Genomic DNA, 16,453 nt, shown 5'->3' on the forward strand with positions numbered 1-16,453 from the left:
CTCTCTCTCTCTCTCTCTCTCTCCTCTCTCTCACTTTCCTCCTTGTGCTGTGTGGGGTTGGGGATGACTTGGGGTTTTTCAGAAAATCGGGTTGCTAACGTGTATGAAATGCCTAGGACTGTGGTTTAAGGGGTTCCGGGAAGGGGGGGGACAGTCAATTCAATGCATTGCCATATTTTATTACATGTGTGTGGTGGGGGGGGGGCAGAGGGGGGAAAGAGAACTGCGAAGCTGCCAAAATATGATTAAACCGGAGCGTAAAGGCTGCCTCCCCTCTCCTCGTCCTGTCTGCTCAAACTCCTTGCCTCCGGTCGAGCCAACTGCAAGCCAGTCCTCTAAGCGTGCTTTTCCAAGCCATAGATGACTCGGGTGTTCTAGCGAAGGAGCTGCTACGCTCGCACTAAGGATCAGAATTTACTGTTCGATTGGCCGCTGAGCTGCGTTTTGCAACCTTGTGCAACTGACAGGCAGCCAGGCAGCGAGGGAGGCGAGCTGCGCCCGGCGCCTCGGCCGCGGCTCGGGCAGGCGAGCGCTCGGTTAAGCTAGGAGGACAATCGCGACGGAGAAGGGTACTCACCATCCGGCGGGGTGGTGGAGCCGGCGTGCGGATTTCAGGCAAACGTTTACCTTTTGGCTGTCTATTGCAGCCGCGGCGGGCTGACTTAAAGAAGCAATTCTGGGCTCCGTCCAGAACGTGCAAGGAACGGGTCCTCATTTTTAAAAAGCCAGCGAGAGAGACGACAGAGACAGAGAAAGAAAGAGAGGAGGGGGTGAGAGGGACGCACATAAACCCAGTTCAGGGGGGAAAAAAAAATCATCACCTCTCTGCCAGTGACTCGGGCAACGCAAGAGGTGGCGAGATGCGGGTCCGGTCCAAGCAAGCCAGAGCCAATTAATTTTAAATCCTGGGGAATTATTCAGATTAAAATGTACAGAAGTTTCCTTCTCCAATGCCTACGTGAACCTAAAGTCGTTTCCCTTTAAGAGCTCCTTTTCTTTTAAAGTTGAATTTTAGGCAGCGAGGACTCTTACACTAGGGGGCAGACAGATACTGTACTTGCTCCAATCTTAAGCAATTTTTTCCCTCCCAGCATATGCTCTGATTTAGCACTGTAAATTTTTCAGAGGACCCAACTCTGACAGCCCCTGGTGATTTTCAAAGTACCACAAGCCAGTGGTTAAAAATTGCATTGACTTGGAAGTTCACAGGGATACAATGGAAGGCCCTTTTCCTATTCATGGAGCTCCAGTGTGGTGGAAGAGAAAAACACACACGGACTAGATTGAGGGGAAGGAGGAATTGAATGAGTCCTGGTGGACAGAACTGGTTTCCACTGAGTTCAGAGTTAAACTCGGCATTTGCTGGCATCTGTATTCATATCGCAGTTTAATCTGTGAGGAATTACAGCCGTCAGGCCCCGTTCTGTAATGAAATCATATTCCTGGGTGGGTTTTTTTTTTTCCTTCTCTTTGGATTCCCGGAGTAAGACAAATGTTTTTCCAACTTTCTCCGGCCAAATCAAAGCTTGCCATTCTTCTCATTAAAATAAATTTACATCTGCAATAAAAGACTGGGCTGAATTTTTTTTTAATGGTAACAATAAATATTGATATTTATCGGTTCATCTTAGAGCTGTTTTATTTCAGGGAAATGAGCAGCTCTCAATAAGACATTTAAAAATATTTTTCCTTTTTTTTTTTCTTTCCTTCTCGGTCTGCAGTCCTCCTATGTACTAAAATTAATGGCAATGAATACTTTTTTGGGTGCTTTGAAATATCATCTGCATTATCTATGAATGAGTCTTCAAATCCAGAGTAAAACACACTTTTGACTTCATGGCAGCCCTGGGGTCGTGCCCCCAGCAGTTTTGTTGGAGGTGGTTGGGAAATTCTTCATTTTAAATCTGAGGCCAGCAACGTAGACTTCCAATACTAAACAGCTCTAAGTGGACTTGGAAAGCTCTTCCCCCTCAAAACTTCCCCACAGCTTGTGGATAAAAGGTGATCTTGCTATGGAAATGTCTGTAAAACAGGCAAAATTAAGATTTCCCTCAAGTCCATTATTCTATCTTCTATTAAATGGAGATGGACATGCCCCTCAGATTTCCTTTTCCAACCCCAGCCCCACCAATCTCTGCTGAGTTGGCCTCTAATCTACTGACATTTATAGCATTGGGCGATTTCTCGAATCATAGAGGTTGAAAGGGGGGGGGAGAAATCCTTCCCTGAGATAATTTCTTCTCCATGCTTCTTGTCCTCTTTAGGAGAAAGTTATATTGTGCCTCTAATCAACCTGAAATTCTCAGCCTGGCTTCACTCTGTGGCAAAATCTCATTACACACCAGGTTTATGAGAGTTCAGTGTCCACTATGGGGTTTTTTTTTTTTTACAACTTTCAAATAATCCCAGCACCTGCAGCTTTCGTGAAATACGTGGTTTCAGCGGAGAAAGGGGGAGAGCTCAGAAGGTTTCAGAAATGAAGCGGAAAGAGGATTTGTTTTTCATTCCCCCAAAACTACCCCCTATCTGCCCACATTTCCCCTCAGTCCCCACCTTGCATTCTGCCTGTGTATACACAGGCTATTGAATGCAAAATGCAGTCTACACATGCCAATTTTACGTGTCGTTTATTTTTCTTAAAAAATCCTTCAGCTCCTTGATTTTTTTTTGAACTATCAAAGATGCTTTCTTGTGGCTGTTCATTACTATTTATATGTGTTCGTGTTCCCTGCAGCTCGGCGTGCCCTGCGTAAAATATTTTAATTGTTCATAAACCTGGTTGGCTTACCAATTTACAGGGGTTTTCGGTGCAAAGTGTGTGTGACGGAGACACAATGTTCTTCTGTGGATATGGAATAATCATAATCCACTAACTTGTCCTAATCAAATAGAATGGTTACTGTGTTGGAATATAGTGTGTTCTGGTGGAGTTGGAGGGGAGGTGGCCATTCTAGATGTTTGATGTTTCAAACCCAGCGCCCTAGAATTTAGAGACACAACCTATAACCATCTGGATGATTTTAGCCCATGGAGCAGAATGGCAGAGATTATGAAGTTGATCTTGTACTGGATTTCTTCTTGGGGTAGACTATGTCTGGTGTGTGGTTCTTGTGAGTCGTGGTGGTATTATTCCCAATTTGGGGCAGAATCTCTGGGTATGTTTCAATGACCACAGGACAGCTTTAAGGAACAATGAAGCTCCTCAACTGTTGGATGACCTAGAAGCAGAGTCGCCAAAGTCTTTGTCTGTGTACATTGACAAATGTGCACCTCATACATGTACGTGTACATGTGTGTGCAGAGGGTGTGCACAGGGGCGGCTGGGAGACCGCCTCTGATTGCCCACCAGCGGGCAGACGGGTCTTTCCCTTCTCAACACGCCTGGGTGGGTGGCAGAATGTTGGCTTTGGAGTTAGCCAAAACCGACGAGAGAGGATAAAGTTAAGGAAAATTTATTTCAATTGCGTCATGACAATGAGATGAAGTCTATTTCTGCTTCTCAACATCCGAGATGCTTTATTTGAGCAATTAAAATGTCAGGCCACATACCTGTGAAATGTTAACCCTACAAGGAAAAGACAGACTCTGATCGGCTTTTTCCTTCTTAATAAAAAAAAAAAAAAAAGGTCACCAAACCAAGAAAGTGATCAGAGTTGATTAAGAGAAAGGTCTCCCATCACCCGGATTTGGCCAAATCTTTCGTTTGGAACTTGCCCGCAAGGTCGGTTGGCGGCACCGTCCCACCCCCCACCCACCATCCCTCTGGACGAGAGCGGGGAACTTTTCTCTTTCTCCGGCATCGCGGGCTCATCGATGCGCCGGGAGTCCCGGGTGGTGCGCGCGCGGCGGGTTTCGTGGCTTCGCCAAGTTGCGAGAGGCGAAGTCCTCGATTCCATCCCGAGCCTCTCGCGGAGCCTTTAAGAAGCGTTTTGTGTGCGCGCCGCGCTCCTCTCCCCGCTGGGGCGGAAACCTCGGGTGCGGGGTGCGCCGCGCGCAGAGCGCGGGAGCCGCGCGCCCGGAGCCGCCCGGGGCCGATCCCCCTGCTCGGCAGCCGCGGGGACACGGCCGCCTCCTCCCGGTCCCCGCCACCCCCCCGCCGCGCCCCCAGCGCGCCCGGAGCAGCGGCCGAGACGACGCTCGCGCTAGGACCGAGCTGCGCCCGCGGCCGCCATGGCGGGGCCGCCGCGCTCCGGCCAATGACGGCGAGGGGGCGGTGCGCGCGCGCCTGGCCAGGCCAACCCCGGCTGCTGCCTTATAAGGCGCGCCGTCGCCATGGCAACGTGCGCTAAGTTGCAGCAGTCGTGTCAAAGTTCACTATATAGAGAGCTCAGTGAGCTGATCGCGGAGAAGCCACTTCTGCCAGCCCCGGCGCCTATAAATCGCATTCCCTCCCGCGCCCCCCTTTTTAGCATATTTGATCACTTTGATTCTCTGTTCTTTTCTCTCCGCGGTGTGTGTGTGCGTGCGCGCGTGTGTGTTTTCTTCTCCTCCTCCTCCTCTCCCCGAGTTGCCTCCTTCCTCCGGGTGCCGTGCTGCCTTTTTTTCCCTCTTTCATTCTTTCTCTCCGTCTTTTTCTCCCCGCTCCGCGCACGAAGGATGTGCTTCTAGGTGGTGATCTGCCCTCCTCTCCCTCTTTTATCATTTCTCCCCCGCCGCCGGCGAGTTGACTCTTTCCCTATGTGTGTGAGGCGGCGGCGGCAGCAGCAGCAGCAGCGGCTCCGGCGGCGGCAGCAGCGGCAGCAGCGGCTTCAGCGGCGGCGGCGGCGCTAGACCCGGCGGCTCCGGGCCCGACCCGGCGGCTTCGGCGGCGGCGGCTCCGGCTCCGGCGGCGGCGGCGGCGGCGGCGGCCCGGGCGGCCCGCAGGGATCGTCGAGCGGCCTCCATCCGGCGCGAGCGGGCGGGCGGCGGCGGCGGCGGCCGGAGCGAGCGAGCCAGGCGCGCGCCGGGCGCCCAGGGCAGGCGGCGCCGGCGGCCCAGCGCCAGGACGACGCCGCGCAGCGCCGGACGCGGACCACTTTCATGCTGATTCCCCCGGACCCGGGCAGCGCTCCGGCCACTCCGCGGGCCGCCGGCCTCCGCCCCGGCCTGCCTGGCTCCCTGGGCGCGCCGGCGACCGGCGCCTCCGCTCTCCCAGTCCTCCCGATTTCGATGGCTTTCCTGAATGGCTGACTGTGGGCTGCCCTGGACTTGGCCCCCGGACAGTCGCCTCTCCTCCTTCTCTTCCTCCTCCTCCTCCTCCTCCTCCTCCAACTCCTCGGCACACCAGCTCTGAGAGCGAGAGAGTGAACGAGAGAGGGAGGGAGAGAGTGAGAGCGAGCGAGATCTTTGGAGAGATTTGCCTCCTACTTCTGTCTTGAAGCCAGACAATCGACTTGCAGCTCTCCCTCCCCTCCCTCTCTCTCTCCACGTTCTGCTCCCACTCGCTCTCCCCCTGCCCTTCCCCGCCCCTCCCGGCGGAAAGCCCCCCGAAACCAACAAAGCTGAGCCGAGGGACACAAACAAAACAAACACACCGGGCCAGACAAGCCATCGACAAAACTTTGCAAAAGCAGAAACAAAAAAGGAAAAAAACTAACCAACCTCAACCAGCCAGCCCCCGAGCCACCCGGGGCGCCCTCCCGCGCCCTCTCGCACCCTCGCACACACAAAAGGCGGCGCACCGGAGCCAGCGACCCGGGAGCCGCCGCCGCCGCCGCCGCCCGCAGCCAGGGGAGCAGGAAGTCCGGACGAGGCCCCCATAGATATGGCAATGGTAGTCAGCACGTGGCGCGACCCCCAGGACGAGGTGCCCGGCTCGCAGGGCAGCCAGGCCTCGCAGGCGCCTCCGGTGCCCGGCCCACCGCCCGGCGCCCCGCACACGCCTCAGACGCCCGGCCAAGGGGGCCCTGCCAGCACCCCGGCCCAGACGGCGGCCGGCGGCCAGGGCGGCCCAGGCGGCGACAAGCAGCAGCAGCAGCAGCACATCGAGTGCGTGGTGTGCGGGGACAAGTCGAGCGGCAAGCACTACGGCCAGTTCACGTGCGAGGGCTGCAAGAGCTTCTTCAAGCGCAGTGTGCGGAGGAACCTGAGCTACACGTGCCGCGCCAACCGGAACTGTCCCATCGACCAGCACCACCGCAACCAGTGCCAGTACTGTCGCCTCAAAAAGTGCCTCAAAGTGGGCATGAGACGGGAAGGTATCGGCCTCTCATTTCTCCCCCCTCGCCTGGGGTCCCGGGGCCCTGGGGGCGTTTGGCTAGCCTGCTCTGGGTAAGGACCCTGGACCCCTCGCTCTGCTCCTCCATTGCAGCTCCAAGGGGGTTGATACTAGAAGCAAGTTCAGCACTGGAACCCAGAGCCCCCGGGCGCGCATGCTTTGGCCGACTGATCTCCACTTTCTCTCTGGGCCGGTTTCATGTTCTTTGCGTGGATTGCGAGTTCATTCGAGTTCGCCTTTCTGCAAGGGCCGGGGTGGTGTTTGCTGCCGTTGTTGAGTTCAAGCCTGGTTTACTTCTCTCTCTGCCTCCTCTCAGTTTCCCTCGCTCCCTCCTGGTTTTCCCTGCATGTTCAACATATGTCCCTCCTCCCCACCTCTCCCCAGCCCCCACCCTCTCAAAAAAAAATCAACCTGAGATTGTACTTTTGTACAGGAGGTTCAAATTACAAATGGCAATTTTATGCACTTCGCCGTATTAACGCTACCGCCCGGGCTGCGCTCATGTGACCCACCGTGGATTAACATTCTGCTAAAAAAAAAAAAAATCCTCTGTTTTCCCTTTTCCTTTCACTTTTGAAAGGAGGAGAGCGCGATAGGGAGTAGGGCAAGGGTGGGCGAAGGCCCTCGGCGGCTGCTTTCGCTCTGTGCGAGTTGGGTCTTTGTGATCGAAAATTCGCCGAGCACCGCGAGCCGGGCTCGGCCAATGGCGCGCCGGGCGCGGGCTCCGGGTTGGAGCGAGCGATCGCCGGGCTTTCTTTGTGTTCCCGGGAGCGCGGATGTCCTCGGCCGGCGTCAGATCAGAGCCCCAGCCCGAGCCTAGCCGGCTCTCCGCGGCCCTCCCGGGCCCTACGCGGGCTGCGCCGGCCGCTTGCTCCGCGGCTCTCCCCGGCTTCCTCTCGCCGCGGCCCGCCTCTCTCTCTCTCTCTCTCTCCACCCTCTCCCTCTGTCTTCCTTTCTGCGAGCACACTGATCCGGCTGCCGCCAGACCTCCGCGATCCGCTCGTTTCTGCCGGGGAGACCCCCGCCGGACTGGGGCCGGGGCTCGGGCCGGGGCCGGGGCTGCAGGCTTTGGGGGAGAGGCGTTCCGGAGCGGCCACAGGCCGTCTGGGGTGAACCCTTGTGTCTTTTGCAAAAGCATCTCTCCCTCCCCACCCCCCCAGACTCGCCCCTCCCGCTCCCTCTCCTCCAATCAATAAGAAATATCAGCTGTTTAGCAGTAAAGAAGAAAGATGCCCCCAGAATGCTCCATCCCGCCCACCGCGCCGGGGACCCCGAGGCAAAGTGGTCAATTCTGGGTGCTCGGCGGCCCAGCCCCGAGCGGGCCTCCGAGGCAAGTGTGCCGCTGTGGCCGCCAGAGTTGGCCTGGGTGGTGGTTGGAGAGGACCGCCGCCTGGCTCCCGATGACTCCCGGGGCTGTGGCCCGGGCGCGCTCGTCGGAGGGGCAGGCCTGCCTGCTCCTGCGTGGTGCGCGGTCTGGGTCAGGTGGGGGTCGGGCTGGGTCAGGCCCTGCCAGGGGCGCTGGGGACCACGGCTGGCCATTAACCAAGGAGTGTCTTCTTTCCTCCCCACAGCGGTACAGAGGGGCAGGATGCCGCCCACCCAACCGACCCACGGGCAGTTTGCGCTGACCAACGGGGACCCCCTCAACTGCCACTCGTACCTGTCCGGATATATTTCTCTGTTGCTGCGCGCCGAGCCCTACCCCACGTCGCGCTTCGGCAGCCAGTGCATGCAGCCTAACAACATCATGGGCATCGAGAACATTTGCGAACTGGCCGCGCGGATGCTCTTCAGCGCCGTCGAGTGGGCCCGGAACATCCCCTTCTTCCCTGACCTGCAGATCACCGACCAGGTGGCCCTGCTTCGCCTCACCTGGAGCGAGCTGTTCGTGCTGAACGCCGCGCAGTGCTCCATGCCCCTCCACGTCGCCCCGCTCCTGGCCGCCGCCGGCCTACACGCCTCGCCCATGTCTGCCGACCGGGTGGTCGCCTTTATGGACCACATACGGATCTTCCAAGAGCAAGTGGAGAAGCTCAAGGCCCTGCACGTTGACTCCGCTGAGTACAGCTGCCTCAAGGCCATAGTCCTGTTCACCTCAGGTAGGAAGGAGCCTTACCTTCTCATGCCCAAGGGTCCCAGGCCGGAGTTAGGGCCCAGACGTCTGGCGAGTCCCCAGAGCCAGCCCGGCCTCCCCTTTGAAAGGCCACACTGTTGAGTGCCACTTGGAGGAGGACTCTGAATAGCTGCTGGGCCCCACCAGGCCTGTCTGGGAGAGGAGAGGAAGGCTGGGCTGCAGGAAGGATGCTTCAGGCACAGATGCTCAAAGTGGGCCAAGGGGAAGCCTCCCTGGCCAGGCCTGCTGCCCTCCTGCCAGGCCGGGGTGTGTGCTTCTGCTAACCCCCCTAGGCCAGGGCCCTCTGGGCCAGCTGAGCCTGTGGAAGCCTGTCTCCCCCTTGGTCCTTTCCATCACCCTGGCTTGGCCTCTGGGAGATGCCCCTGGGCACCGGGGCGGTCCTGGCATCGTCTTGCAGGGGGAAGTTTGCCTGTTAACTCCGCAGGCAGATCCAAGCGGAGGGCACCCATCTCGAAAGAAAACCGTATTCTTGGTGAAACAATGCAGGCTGCCAGGAGAGGGGAGAGAGCCGCCAGGAAGGGACCAGAGGGAGAAAGGGGGCCAGCATAACTCTTCAGAGTGTCTGCAAGGGGTTGGAGACGCCGGCCTCTTGCTTCCCCAGCCCAGGCAAACACTTAACGCACTTTTCCAACAGCCCAAAGTGTCTGCCAATCTGAGCGGGATAGGAAGGTGGCAGGAGACAGCGTGGACTGCATTACGAAGCCTAATTAGTTTATGTGTAGTTTAACCTGTGTGAGTGAGTAACAGATCTAATATTAGTGAACTCTCGAGGCCAGATGATTTTTGCAAGTCTCCGGCTTTCCACTTTTGGGCCACACCTGAGCCTCTTGGCTGCCTCCAGCTAGGTTCCAGCCTGGCCCAGGGGGTGGGTGGAGGGCGCTCCCTCCACCTTCCTGTTGGAAGTTGTCATCTGATCCCTTTGTCAAGGCTGAGAAGCAAGAGGGGTTCCCAATTCAGCATACCAACCATGTGGACGTGGGTAGGGCTTGGAAGCTAGTCACCCACTCTTTCTCCAGCTGGAAATCAGGACACTGGGAGAGAGCTTTATGGCAGACACAAAGATCCACCAGCTCTTCCTTATTGTTTGAGGGCAATCTGGGGACCCAAGTCATCAGCCGGAACCATGGCAGGTTCTGAGTCTTTTATGCCTGGCTGCTTTATGCATCCGTCCCCCTCAGAGCCACCCCAAGCCCTGCCTTCCAAAGTCCTTAGGTAATCAATTAAAAGGCAGTGGCCAGTCAAGGCAGAGCTGTGTAGAGAGGCTGGAATCTGGATTCTTCTCTCTCGGGGGACCTGTCAGAGCTGGACCGTCTGCCTGACGCAGAAGTCCAGGCAGGAGGGTCCCCTACCTCACAGCCACCTTCCGCCGGGTCCCACAACCCCCACACCCAGCCCACAGTCCCAGCCCCTGGGGGTGGCTGGCTGGTCATTTCTCGATATCATTGTTTGCTCTTAGCCTTCCCCTTGGTCTTTCAAGGAAAGAAATGCCCACACTGTTGTAGCAGTTTCATTTATTATGACTGTTTGTAAAACATAGAGGCCCGAGTGGGGAATGCAAATCACCCCACCAAGAGATAAAGATTCCTGTTATCTGATTCAGAGGGTGAGGAGTCTGACGCCAACAGATCTTTTAATTCCCGGCCACAGACGCCCATGCAGCCTGTGGCCAGGCGGAGTCCCAGGGACCCCATGACGAGATTGCATGTGTGTTCTGGGTCTGGGGGTGGGGGTGGCTGTTTTCCAAGACCTGTTTTAAGATGCACAGCATGTATGCATTCGCCCCAGTCTTGTCTGGGGAGCCCCCCAAGGTCGGGTCACAACCTGCGCCGCCTTCCCTGAGAAGCCTGTCCTTTCAAAGGCACTTATTGTGTTTTTACCTATCAGAGAAAGAAAAGTGTTCTCCTGGAGATGACGGGGAGGGGGGTTTCTTCTTGGAGGGACCTGGGTTTAAAAAAAAATAAATAAAGGGGTGGGGGGTAGGAGAAAAAGGGAGAGAGAAGAAAGGAGGGAAAGAAACAGCTCAAATGAACAGAGAGATCACAGTTTGCATGGCTGCCCTTCAATGGGCTAAACTGACAAGATCAGTTTTAAAGGGCCACTTAAATCAGTTTCAAAGACCAGAGAAAAATGAGTCGCCCTCTTTGGGGACAATCTGAGGCTGGGTCGTGGACGCCATTGCTCAGGGCCGGGCCAGGTTGTCGCCCCCCCCTCCCCACGATATAATTATAAGCCTAACTATTATTTACAGAGGAGGAGGGGGAGGAGCGCTGGCACTTTTGGTTTCATCTGTTTGTCTTTCTGTTTACTGACCTGAGCTAGATTTCACCCCGTGGTCTTTGCCTGGGCCTCCCAGGGACCAAGGCTGGGGACTGGGGCAGGGCGAGCCTGTGGCGGCACAGAGGTGTGTTTCGTTTTTAAGCAAATACCCCAGGACCCTCTCTCCTGCCCTCCCCCCTCTCCCACCCCCCACCCCTCACCCCCACGTTTTCAGTCCCAGGCTTTTCCTCCAACTGCAGTTGGGGCAGTTTGACTGAGCTATACACACACACACACACCTCATGTGACCCATTTCAAACCTCTTAATCTGATGACTGAATTCTTCTTCTTCTTCTTCTTTTTTTTTTTTTAAACTTTCTTCCAGATGCCTGTGGTCTCTCTGATGTAGCCCATGTGGAAAGCTTACAGGAAAAGTCCCAGTGTGCTTTGGAAGAATACGTTAGGAGTCAGTACCCCAACCAACCAACGCGATTCGGGAAGCTTTTGCTTCGCCTCCCTTCCCTGCGTACCGTCTCCTCGTCAGTCATAGAGCAATTGTTTTTCGTCCGTTTGGTAGGTAAAACCCCCATCGAAACCCTCATCCGGGATATGCTACTGTCTGGCAGCAGTTTTAACTGGCCGTATATGGCAATTCAATAAAAAAAAAATCAAAATAAGAAGGGGGAGTGAAACAGAGAAAAAAAAAGGCAAAAGACTGGTTTGTTTGCTTAAATTCCTTCTGTTAAGAAAGGATATAAAAGGATGTTACACGTTTGCTAAAAGAAGAGAGGGGAAGAATTTAATGGACTGTGAATTTCCAAAAAATTAAAAGACTGTCAAATGAACTTTTACAGAATGCATTAAAAAAAAAAAACTCCTGTGTCGGTCAGAACAACTTGCTACTTATCATTTTTTTTTTGTATAAAGAGGAAATTAGTCTTTTTCTTTTTTTGGTAAATTTTTGAAAAATATTGCTAAAAGTGCATTTAAGGAGATTGGGAGAAAATTAGCAGAATGGAGAAAGTAAGTCTTTTTTTTTTTCCAAATTATTAATTGTCCTGTGTCTATGTACCTCTAGCTGTTCTTTTTTGTACTTTCCTGGTTGCAAACCAGTTTATTCTGTGGTTCTATAATAAGTTTTGATATAATCTTGGCTTCTTAAAAACTGTGTATCCTTAAAATATATGTTCTGCAAGAATTAAAACTGAGTCCATGAAAATATCATAGAGAGACATAAAACTTTAAAAGGCAACTCAAAGATGATAGAAACGCACTTATAAGGTGGTGATCAAAAATTTTAGGTGAAGTTGAGCCCTCAGATTTGAGAACCGGAAGAACCACATACAACGCTTAACTCCCCCTACCCTGCCCCCCCTCCAAAAAAAAAAAAGACACCAAGACAAACCTAGCTTTTTAAAAATATTTTAAGAAAGAGAATGAACTGTGGAATTTATTGGCAGCCAAGGAGTGTGTCCAAGACACAAGCTGAGGTTTTCAATAAAAAAGTGAACTTTTGTAATTTGAATTGGGTCCCGCTTAGTTCTTGAATTGTTATGAAAATCCTATATCTGTTTGTATATTTGCAAACCCTTTGTATTATAATTGTTGATATTCCCTTTTTAAAAAAAATACCATTGAAATCAGCATGACAAGATAACACTGTTGGCACTTATAGGTAATGTGATTGATTCAGTATCTTAGAGTTTACAGTTTGTGTTTTAAAAAAAAACTGAAGGTTTTTTTTTTTTAAGTGCAACATTTCTGTATACTGTACAAGTTATAATAACTGAACTGTTTGGTCGAGTCTTTGTGTGTTATATTCCAAGGAAAATTTGAAAGTATTCAGAAATTAAAATATTATTTGATATCTGAAACTTGTTTGGCTGTCCCCACTCACTGCCTTGCACCGAGAGGAGCCTCCTGTGGGCTCTCCCTGGAGTGGGCTGGGAGGTCCATCTGTTTATGATCCACAGTCAGTTTGTTCCAAAGCGGACTAGTGTTATTTGCCTGCTTACTTTGGTTGTGTGTGTTGGGGTGCTGGGGGGGGGGAGCTGAAGTTAATGGTTTATCTATGGTTTAGGAAGTGCCATACTGATATAGTAAACCACCCCCATTCACCTAATCCTCTTTTTAATTAAAAATGGATTTTCCAGGGGAAAAAAAAAAAGAAAGAAGGCCCTTATATTTGTCACACTTAAGTGCCTGCTTAGGGAAGGTATTGTGAAAAGCAGTAGAAATCTTGAGATCAGTATCTATTTTATGATCAGAAAAAAAATAGTGTTTTGTACAGATCTGCCCGTTATACAGAAGGCTGTTCAAGCAAGCTCATCACAGCATTAGAAACAGAGGACAGTTGTTTGCAGTGAGTTTTGCCTGAAGTAGGTGTGAGTTTTTAAAAACAATATCCTGTGGTTCTCAGCTAGCGTGGTTGTGGAGAGGATTTCAAATGCAGTGATACAGCTGTACATACATGCTAACTTGCATTGCTCTGCCTGTCCCCTCCCCCCCTGTCTGTTCTTTCTGTGGGAGCCTGACCACAGGTTAAGGGAATCATTTCCATTGGAGTTATGGACATAAAAACACATCGACGTTCTGGCATTTCAGATTGGGTAGATACAATCTGGGCTGCTTTGGGGACCCTTTGTCCTTAGAAGCCAAATTAAGAAAAAGGAGAGAAAGAGAGAGGAGAGAAGGAAGGAAGGGAAGTTGACAGAGGTGTGCTGATTTGGAAGTAGGAACTATTTTGTTGTGGAATCTTCTCCCCGCACCCCCCCCCCACCCCTGCCCTCATCCTGGTTTCGAGAAAGCTCAGTCCTTGGAAGCTTGCAATTTTGTTCTGATTGAGGCTTTCCAGAACAACCCTCCCACCCATATTTCCCTATGTCATGGTTTAATTTTAAAAGGAGGTGGGTAGGGGAAGTGAAAAGAAAAGGGGGCATCTTGGAAAGTGTATTAAACTTTGACACTCAGTTCCAGTGAATCCATGTAGACCAGAAATATCTGTCTGATTTGTGCACTTGAACTGACTTCTCCATCCGCCCCTCAGCTTCTTCCTGTAGATATATACATACATGAATATAAGTACGTTCCTGCGGCAGAATATCCCTGACCTTTTAGATCGAGGTTTTGTAGGTTGCTGTTTATTTTCTCTTCTTTACAAGTGCTCTCCATGTGAGTGTGTGAAGTTTCTCTAATAAGTAAAACACAGGCCCTCTTCCTTATTTGTTTTGTGTTAGTTTATTGTAAACAGCCATTTGTTGTAAATTATTATTGGCATTAAATTATAATTTATGATTTTCAAAGCAAAAGACAGTCCCTGTTTTATTATGCTTTAAGCATGTGTTGTGAACACTGGGGATCTCACTCTCCTTCTCTCTGAAGTTTCAGCAAGCAGCTTGGGGTCTGGGAGGCAGGAAAACAGGACCCAGAATTTTTCAAACGGTTAAAACAAAACCTCTTGTATATGTTTAGAGTGGCCGGAGGAGGATCTGTTTAGAGTCTTGAGCTTGGTTGAAGTTTATGGCATTTAAAGAAAGTTTTTCTTTTCACGCTGAGTTAGAACAAAAGATCTTTGCGGCGACCGAATTGGACAAAAGACCAGGGCTGGGACCCAGCGAGTGCGTTCTGTGTGAAATTGACGAGATCTTTAAAAAAGCTGCTAAACATGGCGACTCTTTCCCTTTAAGTGTCTCTTTTTCCTTGCTGGTTCCCCCCCCCCCCCTTCATCTGATCTGAGCTCGCTTTATTTCTTCTCCCAGCCCCGCTCCCCCTCCTCCTCTCGGCGCTCGGGGGGTGTGAGAGACCCCAGTTAGACGCGAAATGCAACAATAGTGCGGGGAGAGAGGGAGGGTGGGGGGCGATCGCTGCTTCTCACCACTTTCAAACAAACCTGGGAGAAGCCTGAGCTCGGCGGGGGGATTCTGGCCCGATCGCTCGGCGCGTGGTCGCCCAGCCTGGGCCTTGCACCATTAGCTGTCCCTGGGCCGCCAGAGGCTGGGGCTCCAAGTCAGCGGGCGAGGTCCGGGGCTGGCTCAGCGGAGCCGGCTGGGGTAGCATCCGGCGGCTGCGGGGACCGGGGCCCGGAGTTGGCAGCAGCGGCGGCGGCGGCGGCGGCAAAGTGCCTGCCCCCCGGCCCCCGCCCCCCACTTACGCACGGCGGAATTCCGCCCGCGCCCCGGGAAAGTCCGGGGTGCCGGGCGCGCGGGGCTGCGCTCCGGGGTGGTGCGGCGAGCGGCGACGCGCGGGGGGCGGGGGCGGGGGGCGGTCGGGGGGAGCCGGGGCGTGTGAAACTCTGCCTCGGAGCTTGCTTTTGACTCGGTCCTCTGAGCTGAGCCAACATGGCGTCTCCCCCTGCTCCGCGAGCGCCGGGCTGCCAGGCACGGCAGGGCCGGGTAATGGGAAACACATTGGTTCCCAAAAAGAAAAAAAAGGGGGGGGGGGCGCGGAACGGCCAAAGGCCATTCCATCTGCAGGCAGAAAACCCTCTTTTCAACTCTGCCTGGCCAGGGAGCGTGCGATCGGTCCTCGATGATCTGTAATTAAGGCAGCAGTATTCGTAGGGCCAATAGTGGTGACATAGGACCCCTTTCTCTTCTGTGCGCGCCCCCCCCCCAACACCTCAGTAATCAGGAGAGTTTATTTCATGTCTTCTCTCCCTTCGAGCATCAGTTTAGGGGAAGCAAAAGTCTAGATCCTCAAAGATCTGAAATGTTTTATTGGTATAGAGGGAGGGGGGTGTGTGTGCGTGCGTGTGTGCGTGTGTGCGTGTGTGTGTGTGTGTGTGTGTGTGTGTGTGCAGACCTCGGTCTGTCCTCGCGCTCATTAATGCAGGGGCTGCGCCTGGCTCGGCGCGGGCCGAGCTGGGGGTGGGGGCCAGGCTGCGGACCCCGCCGGACACGGGCAGAACTTGCAGCTTGCAGGTCAAAGTTATAGGAAAGGTGGTTTTTCTTGCGGAGGGCTGACTGGGGGCGCGCAGGGGAGGAGGGGCCGGCTCCGGGCGGGTGGTCGCAGGCCCTAGAAATAAATGTCTGGACCCGCGTGGACAGCGCCCCTGGCAGGAACGCGCCTGCAGCCAGCATCCCTTTTCTGTGATCCGTCTGAGGGCGGGCGAGGCCGGCGGTGGGACGGACCTGGCCTCCCAGAGCCGGTCTTCCCAGGGCCTCTCTGCACAGGCCGTGGATGGGTCCGGGCCCAGCTCTCAGCCGAGGGGACAGATTGCCCCTTACGTCCAATTGCAGCCCCAGCCCGAGACTGGAGACCTGACCCTCTGCCGCCTGGGAGGCGAGCGAGGGACTCTCTGAATTCCGGGCCTCGTCAAGATTTATTGAAGTTGGGTTTTAAAAACGTGCTTCAGATGATTTTTTCCCATTTTCTCAGATTTCAAAGGCTCCCTGCAGTGCGGCTGCCTAATTAATGGTGAAATTCAACTAAATCTAATTATGCAGTAATTTTAAAGCAGTTAGTGCTGGGCGTTGGTTTGTAATAGGACCCCAGTTTTTTAAAGTTTGCTTACTGTGTTGGTTTAGGGGAAAGCCATTTTTTTTTTGGTATGGCAAAGAGAGTGGAGAAAGAGTTTTGCTGGGTGAACCCCAAAGCTGAGAACTGTCCCTCTCACCTCTACCTCCATCCCCATTTTCTTCTCTCTCTCTCTCTCCCTCTCTCTCTCTCTCTCTCTCTCTCTCCCAAACTCACACTCAAAAGCTGCGCCAGGTGCTTATCCACCAAGGAGACCCCGTTTCATAACCAGAAAGAAAGGGGAGAATTTTCCATCAGGAGACACAAAGGGCCTTGGTATCTGCCCCCAAACAGGGAAGGGACGCTCATTTCTAATAGAGACCCGATTTCCTCTGGTTAACATCCATTGTCAG

The 16,453-nt window shown here is 53.3% G+C and overlaps 1 protein-coding gene and 1 long non-coding RNA gene across 4 annotated transcripts in view; one reads left to right on the forward strand and one right to left on the reverse strand.

Moving 5' to 3' along the window:
- The window catches only part of LOC123809722, a 21,044-nt gene extending 19,972 nt beyond the window's left edge, over positions 1-1,072 (reverse strand). The window contains exon 1 of one of the 2 annotated variants that reach the window (XR_006784073.1): positions 822-1,072. This is a non-coding gene — a long non-coding RNA (uncharacterized LOC123809722). Of the gene's footprint in view, positions 1-577; positions 799-821 lie in introns of those variants that run through there. The other variant, XR_006784072.1, reaches the window with a different exon arrangement.
- The window catches only part of NR2F2 (nuclear receptor subfamily 2 group F member 2), a 12,891-nt gene extending 431 nt beyond the window's left edge, over positions 1-12,460 (forward strand). The window contains exons 1-3 of one of the 2 annotated variants that reach the window (XM_045824989.1): positions 5,341-6,176; positions 7,768-8,295; positions 10,972-12,460. In XM_045824989.1, coding sequence (XP_045680945.1) covers positions 5,744-6,176; positions 7,768-8,295; positions 10,972-11,246 — 1,236 coding nt within the window. In that variant the 5' untranslated portion in view covers positions 5,341-5,743 and the 3' untranslated portion in view covers positions 11,247-12,460. Of the gene's footprint in view, positions 1-5,340; positions 6,177-7,767; positions 8,296-10,971 lie in introns of those variants that run through there. The other variant, XM_045824990.1, reaches the window with a different exon arrangement.
- The last annotated feature ends 3,993 nt before the right edge of the window (positions 12,461-16,453 follow it).

Source organism: Phyllostomus hastatus, unplaced genomic scaffold (genome assembly GCF_019186645.2).
Source record: "Phyllostomus hastatus isolate PE091 unplaced genomic scaffold, TTU_PhHast_1.1 phas_scaffold_555, whole genome shotgun sequence".
Lineage (NCBI taxonomy): Eukaryota > Metazoa > Chordata > Mammalia > Chiroptera > Phyllostomidae > Phyllostomus > Phyllostomus hastatus.